Source organism: Garra rufa, chromosome 3, assembly GCF_049309525.1.
Source record: "Garra rufa chromosome 3, GarRuf1.0, whole genome shotgun sequence".
Classification (NCBI taxonomy): domain Eukaryota; kingdom Metazoa; phylum Chordata; class Actinopteri; order Cypriniformes; family Cyprinidae; genus Garra; species Garra rufa.
The window spans coordinates 1,442,573-1,465,817 of NC_133363.1; the positions used below are offsets into that span (position 1 = coordinate 1,442,573).

Here is a 23,245-nt window from a genome sequence, read left to right on the forward strand (position 1 = left end):
CAGGCGTCGGCGACCTCATCGTCAAAGCCGTGTCCGCATCCAAGGAGAGGAGCGGTGTGTCTCTCGCCGCCTTGAAGAAAGCTCTCGCTGCCAGCGGCTACGATGTGGAGAAGAACAACTCCCGCGTCAAGCTCGCCATCAAGAGCCTGGTGACTAAAGGCACCCTGGTGCAGGTCAAAGGGACCGGCGCTTCTGGCTCCTTCAAGCTCAACAAGAAGCAAGCCGAGACCAAGACGAAACCCGCCAAGAAAGCTGCTCCTAAAACCAAGAAGCCCGCGGCCAAGAAACCCGCTGCTGCCAAGAAGCCCAAGAGCGCAGCGGCAAAGAAGCCCGCCGCTAAGAAATCCCCCAAGAAGGCCAAGAAACCCGCCGCTGCTGCCGTTAAGAAGGCGACGAAGAGCCCTAAGAAGGCGAAGAAGCCAGCAGCCCCTAAGAAAGCAGCTAAGAGCCCCAAGAAGGCGAAGACTGCCAAACCCAAGACGGCAAAGCCTAAAGCCCCCAAGGCTAAAAAGGCAGCTCCCAAGAAGAAATAAAAAGTCCGCAGTTTATCCCTCAACGGCTCTTTTAAGAGCCACCCACTTACTCATGAAAGAGCAAAACTTGTTGGTGCTGTAATTGATTTGCTTTCTCAATCAGTACAAAAGAAAATATTTCAATCCCCTACGTAAGTGCAGAAGTATTGTTTCACCTCTTAAGATGTTTCGGAAAATTATTTTATATACAATTAAAAATATATATACTGCTTAAAAAACTAAAGGAAACACTATTGTGTATATTGTGTTGGTTAAGTGTTCCCTTTATTTTTTTAGCACTATATATATATATATATATATATATATTATATATATATATATATATATATATATATATATATATATATACAAATTTAAATTAATTATAATAATATGTAAAACAAGTTTTCTAAAACAAATATTGTGCTATTTTCTGTCCTGTTTCTTTAGAAAAAGGGGCTGAACTTTGGCGGTCGGTGTTGGAGGTGATTGGTTTGAAACCTTACAAGCCTCTAAACCAATGGGCGACTGGCACGCTCTTTTATAACAGTGTAGCTGAATACATGGGCTCATTTCTGCTTTAATTATAAACTTAGAAATTAACCATGAGCGGCAGAGGCAAAACCGGTGGCAAGGCGAGAGCCAAGGCTAAGACTCGTTCATCCAGGGCAGGGCTGCAGTTCCCCGTCGGTCGTGTTCACAGGCTCCTCCGTAAAGGGAACTACGCTGAGCGCGTTGGTGCCGGTGCTCCCGTCTATCTGGCGGCTGTGCTCGAGTATCTTACCGCTGAGATCCTGGAGTTGGCTGGAAACGCCGCGAGGGACAACAAGAAGACCCGTATCATTCCCCGTCACCTGCAGCTGGCGGTGCGCAATGATGAGGAGCTCAACAAACTCCTGGGCGGAGTGACCATCGCTCAGGGCGGCGTGCTGCCTAACATCCAGGCTGTGCTTCTGCCCAAAAAGACCGAAAAACCCGCCAAAACCAAATAAATGACTGAAAATTGTTTGTTTAACATCCAAAGCCTCTTTTAAGAGCCACCCATTTTGTCTCTGAAGAGAGCATGTTGCAACTTTTCATAAACGCCACCCCAAATGAGATTAGCTTTCAAAATTCAACAAAACCCACCCGACATAATATTTACACACAATGTTTTATTAGGTTTTCTCTTATGTAAATGATGACAATTCTAACGCTTTTTCAATGTTGTGCTTAAAAGCTGTTATTAATTTGCCTCCAAGTAACGGTACAGGTTTGGAATGATAGAATGTTTCTAAATGACTGTGTAAGAGTACTGTTTGTTACACATATACGGTAACTTATACCAGCGTATGACTTCAACACGACCATTTAATAAGCTGTTCTTTTGGGTGGTTGTTGTTCTATGCAAATAGGGGAAAAATTGTTCCCATTCGAATTTGACACAAACACAGGGAATTACGTGAACAAGTAAATGTACCAATGTGAGCTCAAAGAGAAGTCATATATGTAATTCAGAGTTTGTTTCACGTACAAAAAGTAAACAACAATAATCTTGAGCGGGAAATTCAAACTGCCTCCCGCTTGCTTGAAAGCGCCAGACGCGCAATCATTGGCCAGCAGTCCTGCTTAGACGTCAGGCGCTAGCCAATCACATGCCTCTGCACCCGATCTGCTCTGTTCGCGAGTTGCCTTGAAGGGCTTTAAAAGCAGCCGCATGATGCGAGACAGTATTTTCTGCGTCAGTAGAATAACACAGCCATGGCAAGAACCAAGCAGACCGCTCGTAAGTCCACCGGTGGCAAAGCCCCGAGGAAGCAGCTCGCTACCAAAGCCGCCCGCAAGAGCGCCCCAGCCACCGGCGGAGTCAAGAAGCCCCATCGTTACAGGCCCGGGACCGTGGCTCTCCGCGAGATCCGTCGTTATCAGAAGTCTACTGAGCTGCTGATCCGCAAACTGCCTTTCCAGCGTCTGGTCCGAGAAATCGCTCAGGATTTCAAGACTGATCTGCGTTTCCAGAGCTCCGCTGTTATGGCTCTGCAGGAGTCCAGTGAGGCTTATTTGGTCGGCCTGTTTGAGGACACCAATCTGTGCGCCATCCACGCCAAGAGAGTAACCATCATGCCCAAAGACATCCAGCTGGCCCGCCGCATCCGCGGAGAACGCGCTTAAACCCGCAGCCGCTGCATCAGCCCCATCAAACCCCAAAGGCTCTTTTAAGAGCCACCAAAATTACACTGAACGAGAGATTTCGCTGTAAAGATAAATATTAGGAATATGGAATGCATTTGCGCCCACATTTTTAATGAATAACGTTTTCTAAGTAGGCAAATTGTATAACTTCCGAGGTACACGTTTCTAGTAATAGCAGTTGAGTTTTATTTTATATTTTTTTCCCCCAAACTTGTCACTACTGAAACACAGTGATGTATAATTTAATAAGAAGGGATACATTGACCTATTAAGATTTAGTTTACCATATTGTATTTTTTTAATGTATTGTTATTATTATTTTTGCTATTTTATAAAAAAAAAAATATAGAGAGAGAGAAAATATAGAAGTGTAGTTAAAATCAGTCTCATCCAGTGGACTAAAATTAGCAAAACTTTTGGTGATGACATGAAAACGACACTTTTTTACATAAAGTTTCATAATGTATAAAGAATTACATTAGTTATTTATCTGTTTGGTTGTGGGACAGCAGTTTGCACCAATTCTGTAGAATAGCCAATATACACACACTAGGAAAAAAAAAACTCATATTACTTATAAAATGAATATAATACAGCCAAGTGCATGCTTATACATATTCGGTTATGTAAATATATGTAATTGCTTAATAACTGCTTATTTACTGGGGAATAGAGAACCAATGGTTAAAGGTTTGGTGGGACATCAGCTTTCCTTCAGCTCAAATGGTAACTAGAAAACATTGATAATGATCTGGTTAAAAACATCTGCCAAGTGCATACATGTAAATATTATCTAGATATGATCTTATGAATCATCTGTCAAATGAATCTTATAAAACATGGATTTAATACAAAACAAGGGACAGACATCATTAAATCAGGGTTGACATTAAACCACATTGTTTCACCCTCTAAATAGTTTGAAAACATCCTGAAATTGATATCTCTGACGAAGAAATCAACTGATATCATTGGAGACCAGTATCTCTGTTATGTACAGATTATAAATGACATGCCCTAGTGTAAGCCAATCATCTTAAACTTGTGGGAAACTTGTCGAGGAGTATCAATCAGCATTCATTAGGTAAGATACATTTAAAGTCATATTAGACTAGTCCTGGACATGATCGATTATCAATCACTGATACAATCAGAAAGCCTTTTTTTATTTATAGATTTTTTTCAAAGCATTTGATATGGTGGAGCATAAATTTATATTTACGACGCTTAAAATGTTTGGTTTTGGGGAAGGGTTTTACAAGGCTATTAAAATGTTGTATAACAACATTTATAGTTATATATCTCTTAATCCAGGTATGGCTCCAAGAATTGAGATTGTGCATGGAATTAGACAAGGTTGTCCAGTTTCTCTAAAACTATTTATATTATGCAATCAAATGTTAGCTTATTTAGTTGTCAACCATCCTCAATTAAAATAAATAAGCATTTCTGGTTATGAGTCAATTTGCTGATGACACAGTAATATTTTTAAAAGATAAATCTATAGTCAAGAAAGCCCTGAACATTATTTCATTTTTTTTTTCTCCAGAGCATCAGGCCTATGCTTAAATTTAACTCTTTCCTCTGTATTCATGTATTGAAGAAATTACAGAATCCATTCCTGTTAAATCTGAAGTGAAATACTTGGGTTTAATAATTTCTAAAGAATTACATACGAGAGAACTAGTAAACATAGAAGAGAGAATTTACTGTATGAAAAAATCTCTTAATCATTGGGTTATGAGAGATCTGTCTATAATCGGCAGAATTATCTTGACCAAAGCAGGCCTATCTAAACTAATCTACCCATGTTACTCTCTTTAAATTTTTCCTCAACTGATAAAAAAGTGAACTCTATTTTGTTTAGTTTTATATGGAAAAACAGAACCCATAATGTTAAAAAATCTCAAATGATTAAAGATTATAAAAATGGAGGTCTGAAAGCCTCTGAATTTGAATCAACGGTTGGAGTACTTAAATTTAGTAAAACTTATTTAACACAGCCTAATTCAATGTGGTTTCGTATGCCAAAATGTGTATTCAAGACAGTCGGAGGGTTAGATTTTTTGTTGATATGTGACATTGAGGTTTCTAAAATGCCGATTAAGCTTTCAAAATTCCACAAACAAATTGTGTATTATTGGAAAATGATATTCACCCAACATTTTACACCACACAACTCTACCTTGTGGGTTAACAGAACTATTACAATAAATATAAAGACAGTATTATACAAGTATGAAAAAAAAAGGTTTTATACGTTGTAGATTTATTAGATGAAGCTGATCAATTTATTCAACATAATTAATTTATGGAGAATTTTGAGATAAAAAGTTCCTTTAGAGAAATGAATATTCTGTGTAAAGCCATCCCTCCTTCTTTAAAACAATTAATACAGAGCGCCCTCACTTATTCAAATGTATTAGTTAAATTGCCTGAGTTGAAGATTGGAGGAATACATATTGGGGATGTAAAGTGTAAGAACAAAGTAACAGGGAATGTATTAAAAAGCAAATTATTTTCAGACTTCAATTTACCTTCAAAAATAAAACATTTTGATTATGAAGTATTTAAAAACAAATGTTGCTATTACCTTAAATGGCCAATTCTACCTAAAATGAAGAATATGCAGTTTAGAATTATTAACAATGTTTACCCGGCTGTTGAAATTTTACGGATAATATTCCGTTTTGAGGTAGAACTCTGTTGTCCAGTCACATAACAGTTTTGGACGGATATCTACAGCTGGCTAAACATTGATATTAATACTGATATTCCGTTGTTTAATTTGTTTTAGGTGTTGGTTTATGCAGATGGGTTTTCAAAAAAGATGTCATTGAAGGTAAGCATCATTGTTACAATGGGTAAATATCATATACATAAAAGTAAGTGGGATAACAGTAAACCCTATATAAACTGTTTTAAAATTGAATGTAAAAAATACATAGAATCTTTAAAACACTTATCCAAAGAAAATCAACCCCTTGGTGAATTGTGTAAAACCATGTATGAGTCTCTTTCTATTTAAGAATGGTAATATGTTGTATAATTTTATTTATTTGTTTATTTTCTAGCAACCCCCGTTTATTTTGTTTGTTTGTTGTTTATTGTGTGGAGATTTATATGTATACACATGGATATTTTTGTAAAATTGAAAATGTAATTATGGGAAAGTGTGTATTTTTCATATGCATATTTGTTTCCCCCACTTCAGTTTGTAAATTGCTATTGCTCAAAAGAAAGGACCGGGGGAGGGGTGCGCGCCATGTGACGCGGAGTTGGTTTCAGTTAGGTCCTGTAAGCAAATGTAAAAAGCCTCTCTGGAACAGCTACCACGTATTCATTTTCATTGCTTCGCTGACAGAAGAACATATTGAAACATGTCTGGAAGAGGCAAAGGCGGTAAAGGACTCGGAAAAGGAGGTGCTAAGCGTCATCGTAAAGTTCTGCGTGATAACATCCAGGGAATCACCAAACCCGCTATTCGTCGTCTCGCTCGCCGCGGCGGAGTCAAGCGTATCTCGGGTCTGATCTACGAGGAGACTCGCGGTGTGTTGAAGGTGTTCCTGGAAAACGTTATCCGTGATGCCGTCACCTACACCGAACACGCCAAGAGAAAGACTGTCACCGCTATGGACGTTGTGTACGCGCTGAAACGTCAGGGACGCACCTTGTACGGTTTCGGAGGTTAATCGCCTTAATCAAAGACAACCCCAACGGCTCTTTTAAGAGCCACCCACTGTATCATTTAAAGAGCTGATTTTGAATTAACGCTGGTGAATTAATCTGGTTATAAGTCCACGGTGGAAAGCCAATACTGAATTAGGGGTTTTCATTAGTTGTAGGCTATAAATTAAAGGAAATAAAGATTTTAAATATATCGGTCTTTTTTGAGTGAATATATACATTATACAATTTTCACGTCTTTAATGGAGATAGTGTAATCAACCTTTGAAGGTATTTTATTATATGACCAGCACCTATATATTTTTTCCCTAATGTGTGTAATGAGAACATAAATATATATTTTTGAGGGTAAAATGGTTCTCGAAATGTAAACAACTTCTCAAACCAAACAGACAGGAGAAATTAAATTGACGTTAAGTCCGGAGTTTAGATAAAAGCTATTTTGTTCCTGGAGTAGTGAATAAATCTCCCCTCTTATCTCCAACTACGGTCAAAGAAAGAGCAGGACAAGTTACTAATACGTAACAGTTGTATTTATTTTCTGTAGTAGTTTATTTGGATTAAAGTAATTTACACAACAGAGAGAAAACGCAATTAGATGGCAATGATATTCAGGTTAGAGCTAAAGTGAAAACTAACCAGTCAGAAGACGCAAATTAGTGTCTAATCGTTATTGCTCTACTTTCTCTATTTTTTCGTAATAGGTCTGTAAGGGGATTTAAAATTACACAATCCTGTACGATATTTGAGACCTATTTGATTTCGTTTATAGAAACTAACAAAAAGCGCGCGAATTAAAACAGCAACTTTTCTCTCGTTGGCAAGTGACTGTCGTTCAATCTTAGAGCGTTGTGTGGGACTATCATTTCACCGCTTGTGATTGGTCCGCCTTCCGATTCAAGTTGTCCAATCACATAAGAGTTTGTGAGTTTGCGCCATGAAAACACGCAATCAGGAGGCTTCCGTGTCGCTTTGAAAATTAGCATAGGCTACTGAATAAATACCTCTGTTCCGCTCACTATAATCATTGTTTCGTGAGTGTTTGACCACGTAGCAGCATCATGCCTGAACCAGCGAAGTCCGCTCCTAAAAAAGGCTCCAAGAAGGCCGTCACTAAAACCACCGGAAAGGGAGGAAAGAAGCGCAGAAAGTCCAGGAAGGAGAGTTACGCCATCTACGTCTACAAAGTCCTGAAGCAGGTCCATCCTGACACCGGTATCTCTTCCAAAGCGATGGGAATCATGAACTCTTTCGTCAATGACATCTTCGAGCGCATCGGTGGAGAAGCGTCTCGTCTGGCTCACTACAACAAGCGCTCCACCATCACTTCACGAGAGATCCAGACCGCTGTGCGTCTGCTGCTGCCCGGTGAACTGGCCAAACACGCCGTGTCTGAGGGCACCAAGGCCGTCACCAAGTACACCAGCTCCAAGTAGACCTCCGCTCAATCTCCCACAAACCCAAAGGCTCTTTTAAGAGCCGCCCATGTTCTCGTAAAAGTGCAGAATTTAGTCAAGTAGTAGTTGAACTTTGCGTTGATTGTCGTGAGGGGCGAGTAACTTAAAAGAAATGCATTGCAATATTGAGTTACTTCCAAAAACAGTAACCAATATAACGTTAGCTATTTATGGGCAAGAAATGTTACTTTTTAAATCCGGGTTTCTTTTTACACCCAAAAAAATATGTCTGTAGAGTAGAATTCTGAGAAAGTTTAAAGCTCCTCAGCAAAAAAATAAAATTAAAAACAAATGTTAGTTTTATTTTGAGTATGTTTTACTTGTTAGTATGGTTACACTGGATCATGCAATATATTTTATTACTTATTGCAGGTTTGCCTCATTCTGAGTTGCATTTCACTGTTTTTATTCATTTTAAGGAATACTAAGTTTGTTTTTTGTGAGTGAGATGAATTAATACATGTTCACATTTATTCTAGAACTAAAGTAACATCTTACTGCTGATTTCTCTCAACGTGGGGACAGGAAAATCGATCAATAACTAGGTGAAAAAAGTAACTGGCATTACTTATTTGGAAAAGGATATTTTCATGTAAATTAAAAAGTAGTGTTACTGTCGTGTTTTGAGTTTGGACCATTCCAGCAAACTTTAATTTTTCCAAGAATTATATTTTTTATTTTATTTATTTGCATGTTTCATCGTACATAACTGTATGGACGCTGTGTATCTTTTGTTTCAAAGTAATATATTGGGGTTTTGCTGTGTGATGTCATTTCCTATTTGAATTATCCAATCGCTTCCCGCTCTCATCAGAACAGCTTTGGACTTGAGTGAGACAGGTATGTTGCAAATGTGCTCTGTAACATAGTGTTAAAATATATCCGATTGAGTTACAGTTTTGATGCTGGATTGAGTACGCTACATTACTTTGTTTCAAGCAACTTGTGAAGTAATTTGATTAGTAACTAATTTACAGTGTTGGGGGTAACACATTACAAGTAACACAAGTTACATAATTACATCTTCAACAGTGTAAATATATCACTGTGAAAATTACTCTTTCCAAAAAGTATTTAATTACTTATAGCATTTAGAAAGTAATTAGTAATATCAATTTTGACAAGTTAATGATACAAGGACAGATGTGAAACGGTTCAGTTAATTATTTGAAATAAATAATAGGTAAGTACATTCATTATTCTGGTCACACTTTAGATTAGGCTCCAATTCTCACTATTTTTTAATTATTAACTATGACTTTTGCCTCAATATATTTGTAATTGATTTAGTGGTTAAGTTTAAGAACTGGGTAAGAATTAGGTAAAGTTAAGGGTTTAGAATAAGGCATTGTAGCATAAGACATTAATATGTGCTTTTCAAGTAATAATAAACAGCCAATATCCATGCAGATAACCAACTAGCTAATAGTGACTATTGAAAACTAAAGTATAACCAACATTCATATTAGCTCACCAAAGTATTTAAAGTGAGAAGGGTACATAAAAAAACATGCATTGTAAGGTTAAATGTTGATGTTAAATCCACTATTGTGTATAAATGTTCTACAGTCTTTTTTTTTTTTTTTTTTACATTAAGTTCAATTACAGAAGAAGTAACTAATTCAATTACAGAAAATATGAGAAATCCCTTACTTTACTTTTTTCAAAGGGAAAAGTAATTAAATTACAGTAACTAATCACTTAGGTGTAACTTTGCTTTGTAACTACCATTAAATGTGAACTGCTGTTATCATAATAGTTTAAGCAACTTTTACCCTAAAATAAGAAATGGTGTCTAGATACATTTATGGTCCTTTAATTATTATTTATTGTACTAATTCCACTTTTAGAATTGCACTGCAGCAATTGTGTAGAACTATTTATACGGTGAGAAATATGGGTCAATTCCGAGTCCAACTAAAAACTACTGTTTGTCCTTGTTTTAATTTTTACAACTAGAATAAGACATATTTCAGAGTGAAACAGCTGACAAACTTGCTATTGTTGAGTTTAATTGAGTTCTAAAGTCTTAAATACAATACAACATATACACAACATTAAAAAATTCTGAATTGTGAGATAAAATAGGAAAATGTAAAATGTTTTAAGTTTAAATATTATTTTTTTCTGCCACCAAAATGCACACACAGCTGCAAGTGACATAACTGTAACGTTTACTCCAAATTGGTCTATTGACAACGGGCCATTGAATTATTAGATACTAATGCACACCCAAATAAGTATAAGTAAAACATTCTCAAGCTTACTGAAGGAAAATAAACAGTCTAATGATTAATTACAAGCAAAAGGATAAATAAATATATTAATCTTTTTTTTTTTTCAGATTTGTCTATATAGCAAAGGCTACCACAGAAGTAGCCTACTACAAACATTTAATGAAGTGATAAATGTAAAAATAAAACACTCTACAATCTTCACCATATAAAATAAATATAGATTATTCTTACTAAAGTTAATAAGAGTTAATAAGTTAAGAGGTAATAAGAGTTAATAAGTTCAAGTTAATACATTTTAAGTCAAGAGCAGTGAGTGATGTTCTCTTTTTATTTAGTTGTTTGATTATGACGCAGTCTGCTGCAGCAGGTTTACGCTGCTGTCACTTTAAGACCGAACGCAGGGATCATATATTTTGACACATCTGTATTTCTCCCAACTGTTCAAATTCACTCAACACAAAACTGACAGCATTTACAAGAATACATGAATACTGGGGGTGAGCAGATAAACGTCAAATTTTCATATTTTTTTTTGGGTGAACTATCCCTTTAATAATCATTAATATTTTGAATAAAAAATCTAATATTGCCATAACCTGTCTGCCCAACTTACTTAAAGGGCCTTCAAGGCAAGAGACAAGTGTGTATGTGTGTGTGTAGGTATTGGTAAGTTCCAGTTCAGAGTTTTAAATATTTTATTAAAGACCAAAGAAGTAAAAGCAAACAAGGACAGCATGTTAAAAAATGTTAATCTAAAACGGATTGTCCTGTCTGTTATTTGCAGTGTAAACGGGAATTGTTTTACTGCACACCTTGAATGACAATAATCCAAATTAAACCCATCTACCCAGATTGCTCTAACTCATCAACAAGGAAGCGCTCATGTTCTACAAGACTTTGGTAAAGTTTCTCTTTCAGTGTAGATGTTGTCAGAAAGTCCAGAAGTCTTCTCATTTGTGCTTGTCTTGTTCCTGAGTTTAAGATGGCTTGGTATTTTTCGTCACCAATCAGAGGTTTTATGTCATCTGCAATGGGCTCCACCAGTGAGACCTTTCTGATCAACTCTGCCCTGTGTTTCTCCACAAACTCAGCACCTGGAGACACAGAAAAACAGTTGACTGATGAATGTCCACTGGACACTAGAAGAAATATGCATTATTATAAAACAAAAACACATTTTTAAATGTATTGCATGCAGTGGTGTAATGTAACAAAGTAATAATACGTTACAGTACTTAAGTATTTTTTGTGAGTATCTGTACTTTATTTCATTTTTTTTATTATTTTATTTTACTTTTACTTTACTCCACTACATTTGCATTGAAATTTAGTTTTCGTTCCTTTCACCTCTTTATTTCCGTCACAAAAGTTTTTGTGAGCAAACACAGTTTATAAACTCACAAGTTTGTATCTCCAATTTTGAGGTTTTTTTTGTTTGTTTGTTTTTTAAGAAATTATGTCTTTTTTCTCCTAATTGGGTGATATAAACTTGCAATAGCCTGAAATAAAGTCGGAATTGCGAGATGTAAACTCAGATTTTTTTCTCAGAGATTGACGATCTTTTTCCTCCCAAATGTGATTTTGTATCTCGCAAAGCTTTTTTTCTCCGTATTGGGTGATATAAACTCACAATTGTCCGACATAATGTCAGAATTGCAACTCATGATTCAGACTTTCTTAGAAATGGATGATATAACTTTGCAATTGCATTTTATTGTACTTTTACTTTCAATAATTAGGTACATTTAAGATAAAAAAAAAATACGTTTTGTACAATAAATATCACATAATTTAAGGCTTTTACTCAAGTAATATTATAAACGGTGACTTCAACTTCTACCAAAGTCTTTTTTTTTCTGGTAAGTTATCTGTACTTTTACTTAAGAATGGCTTTCAGGTACTTTATGCACCACTGATTGCATGTCATAAATATCGCTCACTACCGAGCACAATAGCTGTTCATAATAAAAGACAGATTGATTGATTGATTGATTGATTGCCTTACCAGCTTTGCATCTCTCTTGTTTTTGTATTGTAGCAGCCTCAGTAGTTTGTTTGGACCGCGGTGTATCCGTAGTATGACCTGGGTGAATATGGATGATAATAATAATTAAATAATAATTACATTGATATCCATTGAAGATATTATGGAAATGAAAGTATAAACACTGCATTTTAATTGATTCATTCTCACTTTAAAATGTAGATTTAGTAACATTATCAAACATTATCACATGCCATGAACTACAGTGACTGCGCAAAGTAATGTGTACTGTTTTTTTGTTTGTTTGTTTGTTTGTTTGTTTTATATTAAATAAAACACTGCATAGTATGTTGATGGTCTTTGCACATTGTTAAATGTTGTGTTGTATATATGTTGTATAATAATATATTTAGTCATTTACCTAGCTTCTCCTGCAGCTCCTTTGCAAGATTCATCTGCTTCATCTTTTCCAAAATGAGCAGAGTGAGTTTTCCAGCATCATCAGGATAACGTTGAATCATACAGTCCACAACCTCAAACACTGGTTTATTCTCCAGATGACTTTTGGGTATTTTGTCAAAGTTGTTTATGCCTTGACTTAAGTGCCATTTAAATAAGTTCATATCCTCAGATGTCAGGTCCTGCAAACACTCCAAGAGGATTTCAGCCATGCTGGACTACTGTTAATGAGATAGATATTCATCTAAAACATTTAAAATTCAAAATCACTTTATATTATCTTTATGACAATGCACTTGCAGCACAGAAGCATTCATCTAAAGATTTGCAACCCACAATTATGCATGAATTTCACTGTCTGTGAATCCAAACCTCCTCCATTTTTTTTGTGTGTAACTTAAAAATATTCAATAAAAAAAGAAATATTGAAATATTGTCACAGTTATTTATGTATGTATTTAGTTAGTTATTCAGTATCTTGTAACCAGCAGGAGAACACTGATGTGTGAACTGAATCTCTTTCTATTACACTGTTATTAATGAAAAGCATAACATATTTGTTTCCCAAATTATCCCCAAATATAAAACGGAGTGTCTATTTACACAAAGTGCAAATAGCCCGTCTTGCTGGCAGAGGCTATTTAAACTAACTCCACCCACCAATGCATGATTGGAATAGTCAACGTTACAAAAGATGGTTGTTAATCGTATACTCCAGTGGCGCAGAGAATAAATTGCGTGATACTTTTTTTCTCAACGCGACAGATGCAGGTGTGAATCCCCCTTCTGATGAACTTTTTTTCTTCCTTTTCAAATCTCATATCATATCAGAAAGGCATTTATTTTCAATAAAAATTAAGGACATTATTGAAAAGTTGAAAATAAAGTATCGGTTAGTGTTAGGGCAGGTGTGGGAGGGATTACTGTCCCAATAAGGCAGTACCATTTTATAAATTGAATTAAAACTATAATTTACACTCAGTACGTAATTACTGCATACTGCTTTAATGTACTACAATACTGAGGTGCAGATAATTTGTGTCTATTTGAAAATACTGTTATCTCAACATAGTGTAAATAGAATCTATAGCTATTTTCAGTTAGTGTAAATAGAACCCATTGTTAATAGCCTCTATCGCTATTTACGCTATTTACAAATAGCCACTGCCAATATAAAAACATGTAATGATCTAGTCGAAATTACCGAAATTCTAATGGTTTCCACTTAAAATACCATTAGAAAAAATACAAACATTGTACTATTAACTATTAAAATAATAAAAACAAATGTTTCCTGTAGTGTGTTTTGTGACATATTCCATTAAAATAGTGGTTTTAACAAGCCAAAACCACAAATTACTAGTAGAGACCATAGACTGTATGGTAGAGACCCACGGGGACCATTAAAAACAATACAATCCCCATTATAACCAGTGAAACCATGGCAAATGCTTTGTGCTATGCAGGCCCCGTTTACACGAAGGGACGACGCAGATATTTCCCTGCAGTTTGGCCTCTCATTTACATGAAAAACCCGTTTTTATCACAGAAAACTCCGGCCAAAGTGGATACATTTGAAAACGCCGTTTTCACGTTGTAGTGTGGACAGTGAAAACGGAGGCTTTTGAAAACGATGACGCATATTTATAGTCATGTGACACATTTTGTACCAATAGATGTCTATGTTTACATCAGTAATTGTGTCTGTGCTATTCACTGTCACACCGCTGCTTAAGAGATTTACCTTGTACACTCTTCAAATTACAGTCCTAAAATGATGACAGAAAATGTACTCGCAGTTGCCGTCCAGCAAAACATGACGACAACTGCTTTTCAGATAAAATATGAATGAGCGCGATATAGACGCGTCAGTGAATGATGAGATATTTCCGTAAATTATCCCGCCAGAAGAATTGTGTGAAAACTTATTAGGTCTGTATAATTTTGGACGCTTTACGCATGCGCAGTAAGGTGAATTTGATGTTTTCCTACGTTTCAGTGTGGATGAGAAACTTTTGGAAAACGCTTGGAAACGCTAGTGTGGACGGAGAGCGTTTTAAAATGAAAACTCCGTTCTCAAATGTATCCGGATTAATGTAAACTTAGCCTCAGACTGACTTGTATTTCCGCGGCTGCGCATAGAGGTCTAAACTATAGGAAGTCTCGTTTTGAGGAAAATTAGGTTGTAGCTCGTTGTCTACGTTAATACGATTGAAAAGATACGTTATTTGCTCACGAGTTGTTTGTGCGGGAAATTTGAATCTATTAATATGTTGTCAACTTTACCAAACTGTCAAACTCTCGATTGCAGTTTTGTTCAGAGAGACTGAATGCGATCGTGCGGTGGGTATAATCGTTTAAACAAAAATCCAGCTCTAAACCTGTGTTTGTGCTCTAATTACGGCTTATTTTCTCCTTCTCTACAAAACGACACACACTTACCTTTGTGTATGATCTGAAAGACGTGTGGAAAAGCTATTTAAAAATATGCCTGTAAAGTGCAGCGAACTTGAATCACTGAAATGAAAGTAAAAATGATTTCTCCGCCCCGAAATCGTCATGTTTCCTTCTTCCTTTCTCTGTGAGATGAAAACTCCCAAGAGGAGCTCGGGACACACCTAACACTTTTTGAATTTCTCAGTTTGTGTAAATCCACGTGGGGTTCAGAGTATAATTTATTATCCACATTTCACACTTGTCTAGTACAAAAATGTCGCTTTGTTTCGTAATTGCAGTGTATAGATTTGTCGTTATTTACCTCAAAAGAAAGGAAGTGTGTGACAACATGCCCCGTAGGTGGGGTACATTGTAATTCTGAGGGGCACGTTTGAACATGACCATATGACAGCTTAAAATGTAATCTGATCGATTGAAAAAAATAAAGTCATATACACGACAAACTAAAATACATTATCAATAAAATAAAATTATGAACATTTTCAAATAAAATAAAAGCGTTATTTGTAATGATTAAAAATAATCAAATTTTGGAGTTTGACAACGAACACATCGCAACCATGCTTGGGACGGCCCTGATCGCAACAAACAGCTATATAGCCTAGTTTAAAACAATGTGTGCAAATAGATAAAACAAAATGTCAAAGTGTTCCCCATCTGCGCGACTAAGATTTAAAACAGGATAGTGTCTTCTGCTGGCTTGCGAAGCATTAATAGCCTAAACTTCTTTATTAATTTTAATTTATCTGATTTAGTAATTTAATTTAACTGATAAATAACATATTGGAGATTATAGCAGATTTGTCTCAATTTAAAAACTGTGATGAACATTTTATTTCAGCCAGAAATGTACTTTTACTACGGTGAAATAAATATTCAGTAATATCTTTAAAAGGCATTTGAATTTTGGCACACTTTTTCTTTGTATAGTGTTGCTATGTCAACTAGTAAATAACATAAATTTAGTTATGATAGCATGTGTGGAAATATTTCAACCACGCCTGTTACAACTAGTTTGTGACACGTGTGTAACGGTGAGAGAATGAGGAGGAAACAAATGCAGAGTTCAAACAGAATTTATTGATAAATGGAAAGACGTGATGATGATGATGGCTGTGATGGTGGTGATGATCTCCCGGCTGAGTGACACGAGGGCTTAGACAGCTGGTGAATGAAGCGTGGTGATCTCCGTGGTGCAAAACGTGAAGAGTGTGTCCAATGATCCAACGAGACTGCAACAAGAAATAATCCAAGACGAACACGAACTCCACACGATGACAAAACCCACGAACATCCAACGCGTAGAACTGTCAGACAGGGAAGAAGAGATTGAGGTGAGTATTTGTAGACAGAGATGACGAGGGACACCTGGTGTGGGACTGATTGACAGCTGCGCTGAATGAGCGTGACGCACAACGTAAATCACACACACACACACACACACAGATGACGCAACCTGAGAACACGGCAGATGTGAGAACCGTGACAGTACCCCCTCTCCTAGGAACGTCCCCTGACGTTCCCAGCCTCCTGTACCTGTTGATTAAATTCATCAATTAGAGAGTGATCCAATATGTCCCTAGCAGGTACCCAACTTCTCTCCTCCGGACCGTAACCTTCCCAGTCCACCAAGTACTGAAATCCGCGTCCCCTCCGCCTCGAGTCCAGAATACGATTAACCGAATAGGTGGGTTCCCCGTCTACGAGTCGCGGCGGTGGAGGAACCGGAACTGGCGGATTAATGCGTGCAAAAAACACAGGCTTGATCTTGGAGACATGAAACACGGGATGAATCCTCCTGTACACTGGAGGGAGTTTGAGGCGGACTGCCACCGGACTAATGATCTTGGTGACAGGAAACGGGCCAATAAATTTGGGAGCAAGTTTATTCGAAACGGATCGGAGAGGAATGTTTTTAGTAGAAAGCCACACTTTAGAACCGACGACGTATACGGGAGGCCTGGACCGGTGGCGATCGGCTTTGGCCTTGGTGCGCGCTCCCACCTGGACTAGAGTCTCACGGGCTCTAGACCAGGTGCGATGACACCTCTGGACGAAGGCGTGAGCGGAGGGAACCGCGACTTCGGATTCCAGACTGGGAAAAATAGGTGGCTGGTACCCTATACTACATTCAAATGGGGATAGGCCCGTAGCTGATACTGGTAAGGAATTGTGGGCGTACTCCACCATAGAAAGCTGCTGGCTCCAGGAGGAAGGATTTCTAGCGACCATACATCGTAACGTTCTCTCCAAATCTTGGTTGGCTCTCTCAGTTTGCCCATTGCTTTGAGGATGGAACCCCGAAGAGAGACTAACAGTGGCCCCCAGAAGTTTACAAAACTCTTGCCAAAATTTGGACACAAACTGGGGTCCTCTGTCAGAGACCACGTCTATCGGGAGGCCATGTAACCGAAAGACGTGATCAATGACTGCAACCGCTGTCTCCTTGGCTGAAGGTAATTTGGGCAAGGGAATGAAATGAACCGCCTTCGAGAATCGGTCCACCACGGTCAAAACTACCGTGTTACCCTGAGAGGGTGGGAGGGCGGTAACAAAATCTAGAGCGATGTGGGACCAGGGTCTCGAAGGGATTGGCAGCGGTTGTAGGAGCCCATCTGGGGGTCTGTTAGAAGTCTTACCAATGGCACAAACTGAACAAGCCAAAACAAAACTGCGAACATCACGAGCCATGAGTGGCCACCAAAATCTTTGTTTTACCAAATGTAAGGTGCGACTTACCCCTGGATGACATGCCACATTGGAACAATGACCCCATTGGATAACTTCGGACCGAAGACTTTCTGGCACAAACAAACGGTTAGGTGGGCAACCGGCCGGAGGCGTAACCCCATGTAAGGCTATCTGAACCTTCGATTCGACCTCCCAACTGAGAGTAGAGACAATAAGTGTCTCGGAAAAAATATTCTCGGGAGTGGACGGGCGATCGGAACGGTCAAAAATTCGAGATAAAGAATCGGGTTTGATGTTTTTGGAACCCGGGCGGTACGAAAGTGTAAAATCAAAACGTCCGAAAAAAAGTGCCCACCTAGCCTGCCTAGAGTTTAGTCTTTTGGCAGTTCTGATGTATTCTAAGTTCTTATGATCGGTCCAAACCATGAAGGGTACCCCTGACCCCTCCAACCAATGACGCCATTCCTCCAATGCTAGCTTGACTGCCAACAGCTCTCTGTTACCAATATCGTAATTTGACTCTGCAGGCGACAAACGATGAGAGAAAAACGCGCAGGGATGCATCTTGTCGTCCGAGGGTGAGCGCTGTGAAAGCACCGCACCTACCCCCACCTCTGACGCGTCGACCTCCACCACGAACTGACGTGACGGATCAGGGGTAACAAGGATGGGAGCCGAAACAAAGCGGCGTTTGAGGTTAGCAAACGCAGCTTCCGCTGCGTCTGACCACCTGAACACCGTTCTGGGGGAGGTCAAGGCAGTCAGAGGTGCGGCTAGTTGGCTGTAATTGCGAATAAAACGCCGGTAAAAATTGGCGAACCCCAGAAACCTCTGTAGGGCCTTACGGGAATCTGGGGTTGGCCAATCTACCACAGCTCTAACCTTCTCGGGATCCATGCGCATACCCTCGGCCGACACGATGTACCCTAGGAAAGGAACAGACTGTGCATGAAATTCACATTTCTCCGCCTTGACAAAAAGCCCATTCTCTAACAGCCGCTGAAGCACTCGTCTGACGTGCTGAACGTGTTCCTGGAGAGAAGAAGAAAAAATCAATATGTCATCCAGGTAGACATATATGAACTGATCGACCATGTCTCTCAACACGTCATTGACGAGTGCCTGGAAGACCCCTGGGGAGTTGGACAAGCCGAAGGGCATGACCAAGTATTCAAAGTGCCCCCTGGGGGTGTTAAAGGCAGTCTTCCACTCATCTCCCCCCCTAATGCGGACCAAATGATATGCGTTTCTCAAATCCAATTTCGTGAAGACTGATGCTCCCTGTAACCTCTCGAAGGCTGAAGATATTAACGGCAAAGGGTAGGTATTCTTTACCGTAATATTATTCAGCCCCCGGTAATCAATACAAGGTCGCAGAGAACCATCCTTCTTCCCCACAAAAAAGAACCCCGCCCCCGCTGGAGAAGAGGAGGGTCGTATGAACCCGGCTGCTAGAGAATCAGAAATGTATTTCTCCATAGCCTCTCTTTCAGGAACTGAAAGTGAATATAATTTGCCCTTAGGCGGAGACGTACCTGGCAGTAACTCTATTGCACAGTCATAGGGACGGTGAGGAGGAAGAGAAGCAGCCCGAGACTTACTGAACACTTCCTTCAGGTCGAGATACTCCGTGGGCACGTTACTCAGATCCGCCGCCTTCTCCTGTAACACAGAACCAGAAACAGATGGACAAGCAGACAAAAGACAAGACTCGTAACACTTAACGCTCCATTCAGTAACCAACTTCAGCTGCCAATCAATCCGGGGGTTGTGTTTGATGAGCCAGGGGTGTCCCAGGACGATGGGGGCGTGAGGGGAGTCCAGGAGGTAAAATGAGATGCTCTCACGGTGATTGCCAGACACCGTGAGAGTGATGGGATCCGTAATAGAGGTGATGGTGGGAAGGTTCTGGCCATTGAGGGCGTGTACGGCAATGGTGTCTGTAAGAAGCTGGAAAGGAACCTGATTATGACGTGCAAAAGAAAAATCCATGAAATTACCCTCAGCTCCCGAATCCAAAAGTGCAGTGCAGTGGTGATCCTGTTGCTGCCATCTAAGCCTAACCGGGAGGAGCGTGGAGGTGCTGCTGGACGAGGACTTGTTAGCGGAGATCCCACCCGACAGTAGCCTCATACTTACTGCCGGGCTGGCCCTTTTACGGGGCAGTTGAAGGCGAAGTGACCCGCTGCTCCACAATACAGGCAAAGGCCTTGGGACCTCCGCCTCTCCTTCTCCTCCCGGGAAAGCCGAGCCCGACCCACCTGCATGGGTTCGGGATCGCTGGAGGGACTGACCGCGTCACTGCCGCTGGCTCGAGGTGGAAACCCCTCCCCAGGGGGGAGCCGAGCGGGGGTCCATAGTCGCTCGGCTCGGGAGAGTCGAGCATCTACCCGCAGGGCCAGATCAATCAGGCCGTTGAGGTTGGCGGGTAGGTCCAGGGCGTAGATCTCCTTCTGGACGCGGTCAGCCAGCCCATGCAGGAACATGTCCCACTGCGCCTCCTCGTTCCACTGGCACTCCGCCGCCAGGGTTCGAAAGTCGATGCTGTAATCTGAAACGGACCTCCCCCCCTGTCGGAGATCCGCCAGTGTCCGCGCAGCCTCCCTGCCAGAGACCGCGCGGTCAAAAACCCGTTTCATCTCGGCGGCGAGTGCTGAGAACGAGGCGCAACAGGGATCTTGATTTTCCCACACCGCCGTTCCCCACAATGCCGCCTTCCCCTTTAACAGGGTGAGCGCGAACGCCACCTTGCTCTCCTCACTAGGGAATGTGCGTGGTTGGAGTGTGAAATGCATCGAACATCTAGTGAGGAAAGCTCGGCAGAAGTTCGGCTCACCTCCATAGAGTTCAGGCGGGGGAAGGCGGGGCTCCGGCTGATGAGCCGCCCCAGATGGTTCGGCAGGGGCGATCGGAGCGGGCGGGGCAGGCGGTGTGGCAGGCGCAGCGGGACTGCGCAACTGGTTCACGGCTTGGGTCAGCTCGGACACTCGTGCCACTAGGGTGTTGATGGCGACCCCTGACGTAGCTGTATCTCTCTCCTGAACGTCCAGCCGGGAAAAGCATTCGCGGAGTGCCTCTTCCATTGAAATCTGTTTGGTGCCTGCTGCTTCCATGTCTGGTCTGACAGTTCTGTAACGGTGAGAGAATGAGGAGGAAACAAATGCAGAGTTCAAACAGAATTTATTGATAAATGGAAAGACGTGATGATGATGATGGCTGTGATGGTGGTGATGATCTCCCGGCTGAGTGACACGAGGGCTTAGACAGCTGGTGAATGAAGCGTGGTGATCTCCGTGGTGCAAAACGTGAAGAGTGTGTCCAATGATCCAACGAGACTGCAACAAGAAATAATCCAAGACGAACACGAACTCCACACGATGACAAAACCCACGAACATCCAACGCGTAGAACTGTCAGACAGGGAAGAAGAGATTGAGGTGAGTATTTGTAGACAGAGATGACGAGGGACACCTGGTGTGGGACTGATTGACAGCTGCGCTGAATGAGCGTGACGCACAACGTAAATCACACACACACACACACACACAGATGACGCAACCTGAGAACACGGCAGATGTGAGAACCGTGACAACGTGCTTCTACTATTTATCGTAATACTGTAGAATACATATCCCTAAAAAGTAGCACAAATTACTATGGAATAGGACAAATAAGTAGTGATGTTTACTTGTGGTAGTTGACATTTTTCATCATCCATTTATAAGATTTAAACATAATTTGTAAATCTAAACTTTTTAACTGGATTACTGAATAAATTTGGTCCTAAGGAACATCTTAACTTGTTATTTCTAACAACAATTAAATCAAAGCTGATTAGCTGTTCTTTCTAGAATACTGATTTTCGATAAAAGATTTTACTTTCTTAAAATGTTAAAATAAAGACTGGAATCTGGAGATTGTACTCGCGTTCCCTGCATTACGGGATTCCCTTTGTTGTTGTGCTGAAAGAGGTTGTCCAAGGTTTTTCATTTCACTAGCATACCAAGAAAAAAGACTCTGGGTATGGGGTATGCATCAGAAAAACTGTGTGTGCCACATTTTTTTGTCAAATGAATGTGCAAAAAAAAAAAAAAAAAAAAAAAAAAAAGGCCTCTACATGTTGATAATGTTACAGAATAGACTGGGCTGATGTGCACTACTCAGGCTCACCACAATATATGAAACATAGGGCATTCATTGTCTTTTATGCCAAAAATCATTAGGATATTAAGTAAATATCATGTTCCATAAAGATATTTAGTAAATTCCCTACCGTAAATATATCAAACTTAATGTTTGATTAGTAATATGCATTGCTAAGAACTTAATTTGGACAACTTTAAATGTGATTTTCTCAATAGTTGCACCTTCACTTTGTACATTTGCAATTTGTTGTATCTTGGCCAAATATTGTCCTATCATACTAAACCATCCATAAATGGACAGCTTATGCATTCAAATTTCAGATCTATAAATCTCAGGTTCAAAAAACGAATGCGTATGACTGTCAGTGAATTTATGTAAAAAAAAAAAAAAACTGAACAGTTTTTTACTGTAAATTTTACGGCTTTTTTTTTTTTTTTTTTTTTTTTTTTTACAGTGTGGTCCAGGGTCACAAATACAGTACAATACAGTTTTATAGATATACAGTACTGTTCTACATATACTGTAAAGTAACATTACAGCACATTGCCGTAAAACCAAAATACAGTAACTTGCTGTTTTTTTTTTTTTTTTTTTTTTTTTTTTTAATACAAGTTTATAATGGAAATGACAGTTCATCTAGAAAATATTCACAGCACTTTTTCCACATTTTGTTATGTTACATTAGATTAAAATCATTATGTTCTTCAAAATTCTACAAACAATACCCCATTAAGACAGCATGAAAGAAGTGTGTTTGAAATATTTGCAAATTTATTCGAAAAAAAAAAAAAAATGTGTTGAAAGATAACCCATCGCCCCAGTCTGAGGTCCAGAGCTCTCTGAAGCAGGTTTTCATCAAGGATGTCTCTGTACATTGCTGTATTCATCTTTCCCTCGATCCTGACTAGTCTCCCAGTTCCTGCCGCTGAAAAACATCCCCACAGCATGATGCTGCCATCACCACCATGCTTCACTGTAGGGATGGTATTGGCCAGTTGATGAGCGGTGCCTGGTTTCCTCCAGACATGACGCTTGGGATTCAAAACAAAGAGTCCTACAGTTGCCTTTTGTTGGCTGTCACATGCATTTTACTGAAGAGTGGCTTCCACAGAGAAATGCTGGAGCTCTTTCAGAGTGACCTTTGGGTTCTTGGTCAGCTCCCTGACTAAAGCCCTTCTCCGGCCCGCTCTAGGAAGAGTCCTGGTGGTTCCAAACTTCTTCCATTTATAGGTGATGAAAGTCACTGTGCTCACTGGGACATTTCCCAAATCTGTGCCTCAATCCAATTCTGTCTCAGCGGTCTACAGACAATTATTTGGACTTTGTTTGTGCTCTGACATGCACTGTTATCCTCAAGATATTTCTACAACTTGATTCTGTGGTAAATTCAGTTGACGTGATTTGGAAAGGCGCACACCTGTCTAAGGTCCCACAGTTAACAGT

At 39.6% G+C, this 23,245-nt stretch overlaps 5 protein-coding genes and 1 pseudogene across 5 annotated transcripts in view; 5 read left to right on the forward strand and 1 right to left on the reverse strand.

The window, feature by feature from the left end:
- LOC141332446 (histone H1.5-like) overlaps window positions 1-533 on the forward strand; it is a 1,115-nt gene extending 582 nt beyond the window's left edge. The window contains exon 2 of the mRNA XM_073837578.1: window positions 4-533. Within this exon, the coding sequence (XP_073693679.1) occupies window positions 4-533 (530 nt within the window). The remainder of the gene's footprint in view (window positions 1-3) is intronic.
- Window positions 1-1,504, forward strand: part of LOC141331778 (uncharacterized) — a 6,537-nt pseudogene extending 5,033 nt beyond the window's left edge.
- A 748-nt stretch (window positions 1,505-2,252) lies between these two features.
- On the forward strand, window positions 2,253-2,663 carry LOC141332426 (histone H3-like). Its single transcript, XM_073837561.1, has one exon. It carries the CDS (start codon window positions 2,253-2,255, stop codon window positions 2,661-2,663), a length of 411 nt encoding a protein of 136 aa, XP_073693662.1.
- A 3,401-nt stretch (window positions 2,664-6,064) lies between these two features.
- LOC141331006 (histone H4) lies at window positions 6,065-6,476 on the forward strand. The gene has a single exon (XM_073835829.1). The coding sequence runs from the start codon at window positions 6,065-6,067 to the stop codon at window positions 6,374-6,376; it is 312 nt and encodes a 103-aa protein (XP_073691930.1). The 3' UTR covers window positions 6,377-6,476.
- A 948-nt stretch (window positions 6,477-7,424) lies between these two features.
- LOC141332449 (histone H2B-like) lies at window positions 7,425-8,125 on the forward strand. The gene has a single exon (XM_073837582.1). It carries the CDS (start codon window positions 7,433-7,435, stop codon window positions 7,805-7,807), a length of 375 nt encoding a protein of 124 aa, XP_073693683.1. The 5' UTR covers window positions 7,425-7,432; the 3' UTR covers window positions 7,808-8,125.
- Window positions 8,126-10,742: 2,617 nt separating this feature from the next.
- LOC141332434 (apoptosis-associated speck-like protein containing a CARD) lies at window positions 10,743-15,053 on the reverse strand. Its single transcript, XM_073837568.1, has 4 exons — window positions 14,951-15,053; window positions 12,471-12,729; window positions 12,071-12,148; window positions 10,743-11,159 (listed from the first exon to the last, which is right to left on the reverse strand). The coding sequence occupies exons 2-4, from the start codon at window positions 12,718-12,720 to the stop codon at window positions 10,909-10,911; spliced, it is 579 nt and encodes a 192-aa protein (XP_073693669.1). The 5' UTR covers window positions 12,721-12,729; window positions 14,951-15,053; the 3' UTR covers window positions 10,743-10,908.
- Window positions 15,054-23,245: the final 8,192 nt, after the last annotated feature.

What these genes read in the sequence shown, in the direction of transcription:
- LOC141332426 (XM_073837561.1), top strand. Translation starts at nt 2,253, where the DNA reads ATGGCAAGAACCAAGCAGACCGCTCGTAAGTCCACCGGTGGCAAAGCC.
- LOC141331006 (XM_073835829.1), top strand. Translation starts at nt 6,065, where the DNA reads ATGTCTGGAAGAGGCAAAGGCGGTAAAGGACTCGGAAAAGGAGGTGCT.
- LOC141332449 (XM_073837582.1), top strand. Translation starts at nt 7,433, where the DNA reads ATGCCTGAACCAGCGAAGTCCGCTCCTAAAAAAGGCTCCAAGAAGGCC.
- LOC141332434 (XM_073837568.1), bottom strand. Translation starts at nt 12,720, where the DNA reads ATGGCTGAAATCCTCTTGGAGTGTTTGCAGGACCTGACATCTGAGGAT. An exon ending in GGAGCTGCAGGAGAAGCTAG is followed by an intron (nt 12,149 to 12,470) that starts GTAAATGACTAA and finishes ATATTCACCCAG; the next exon opens with GTCATACTACGGATACACCG. An exon ending in ACAAGAGAGATGCAAAGCTG is followed by an intron (nt 11,160 to 12,070) that starts GTAAGGCAATCA and finishes CTGTGTCTCCAG; the next exon opens with GTGCTGAGTTTGTGGAGAAA.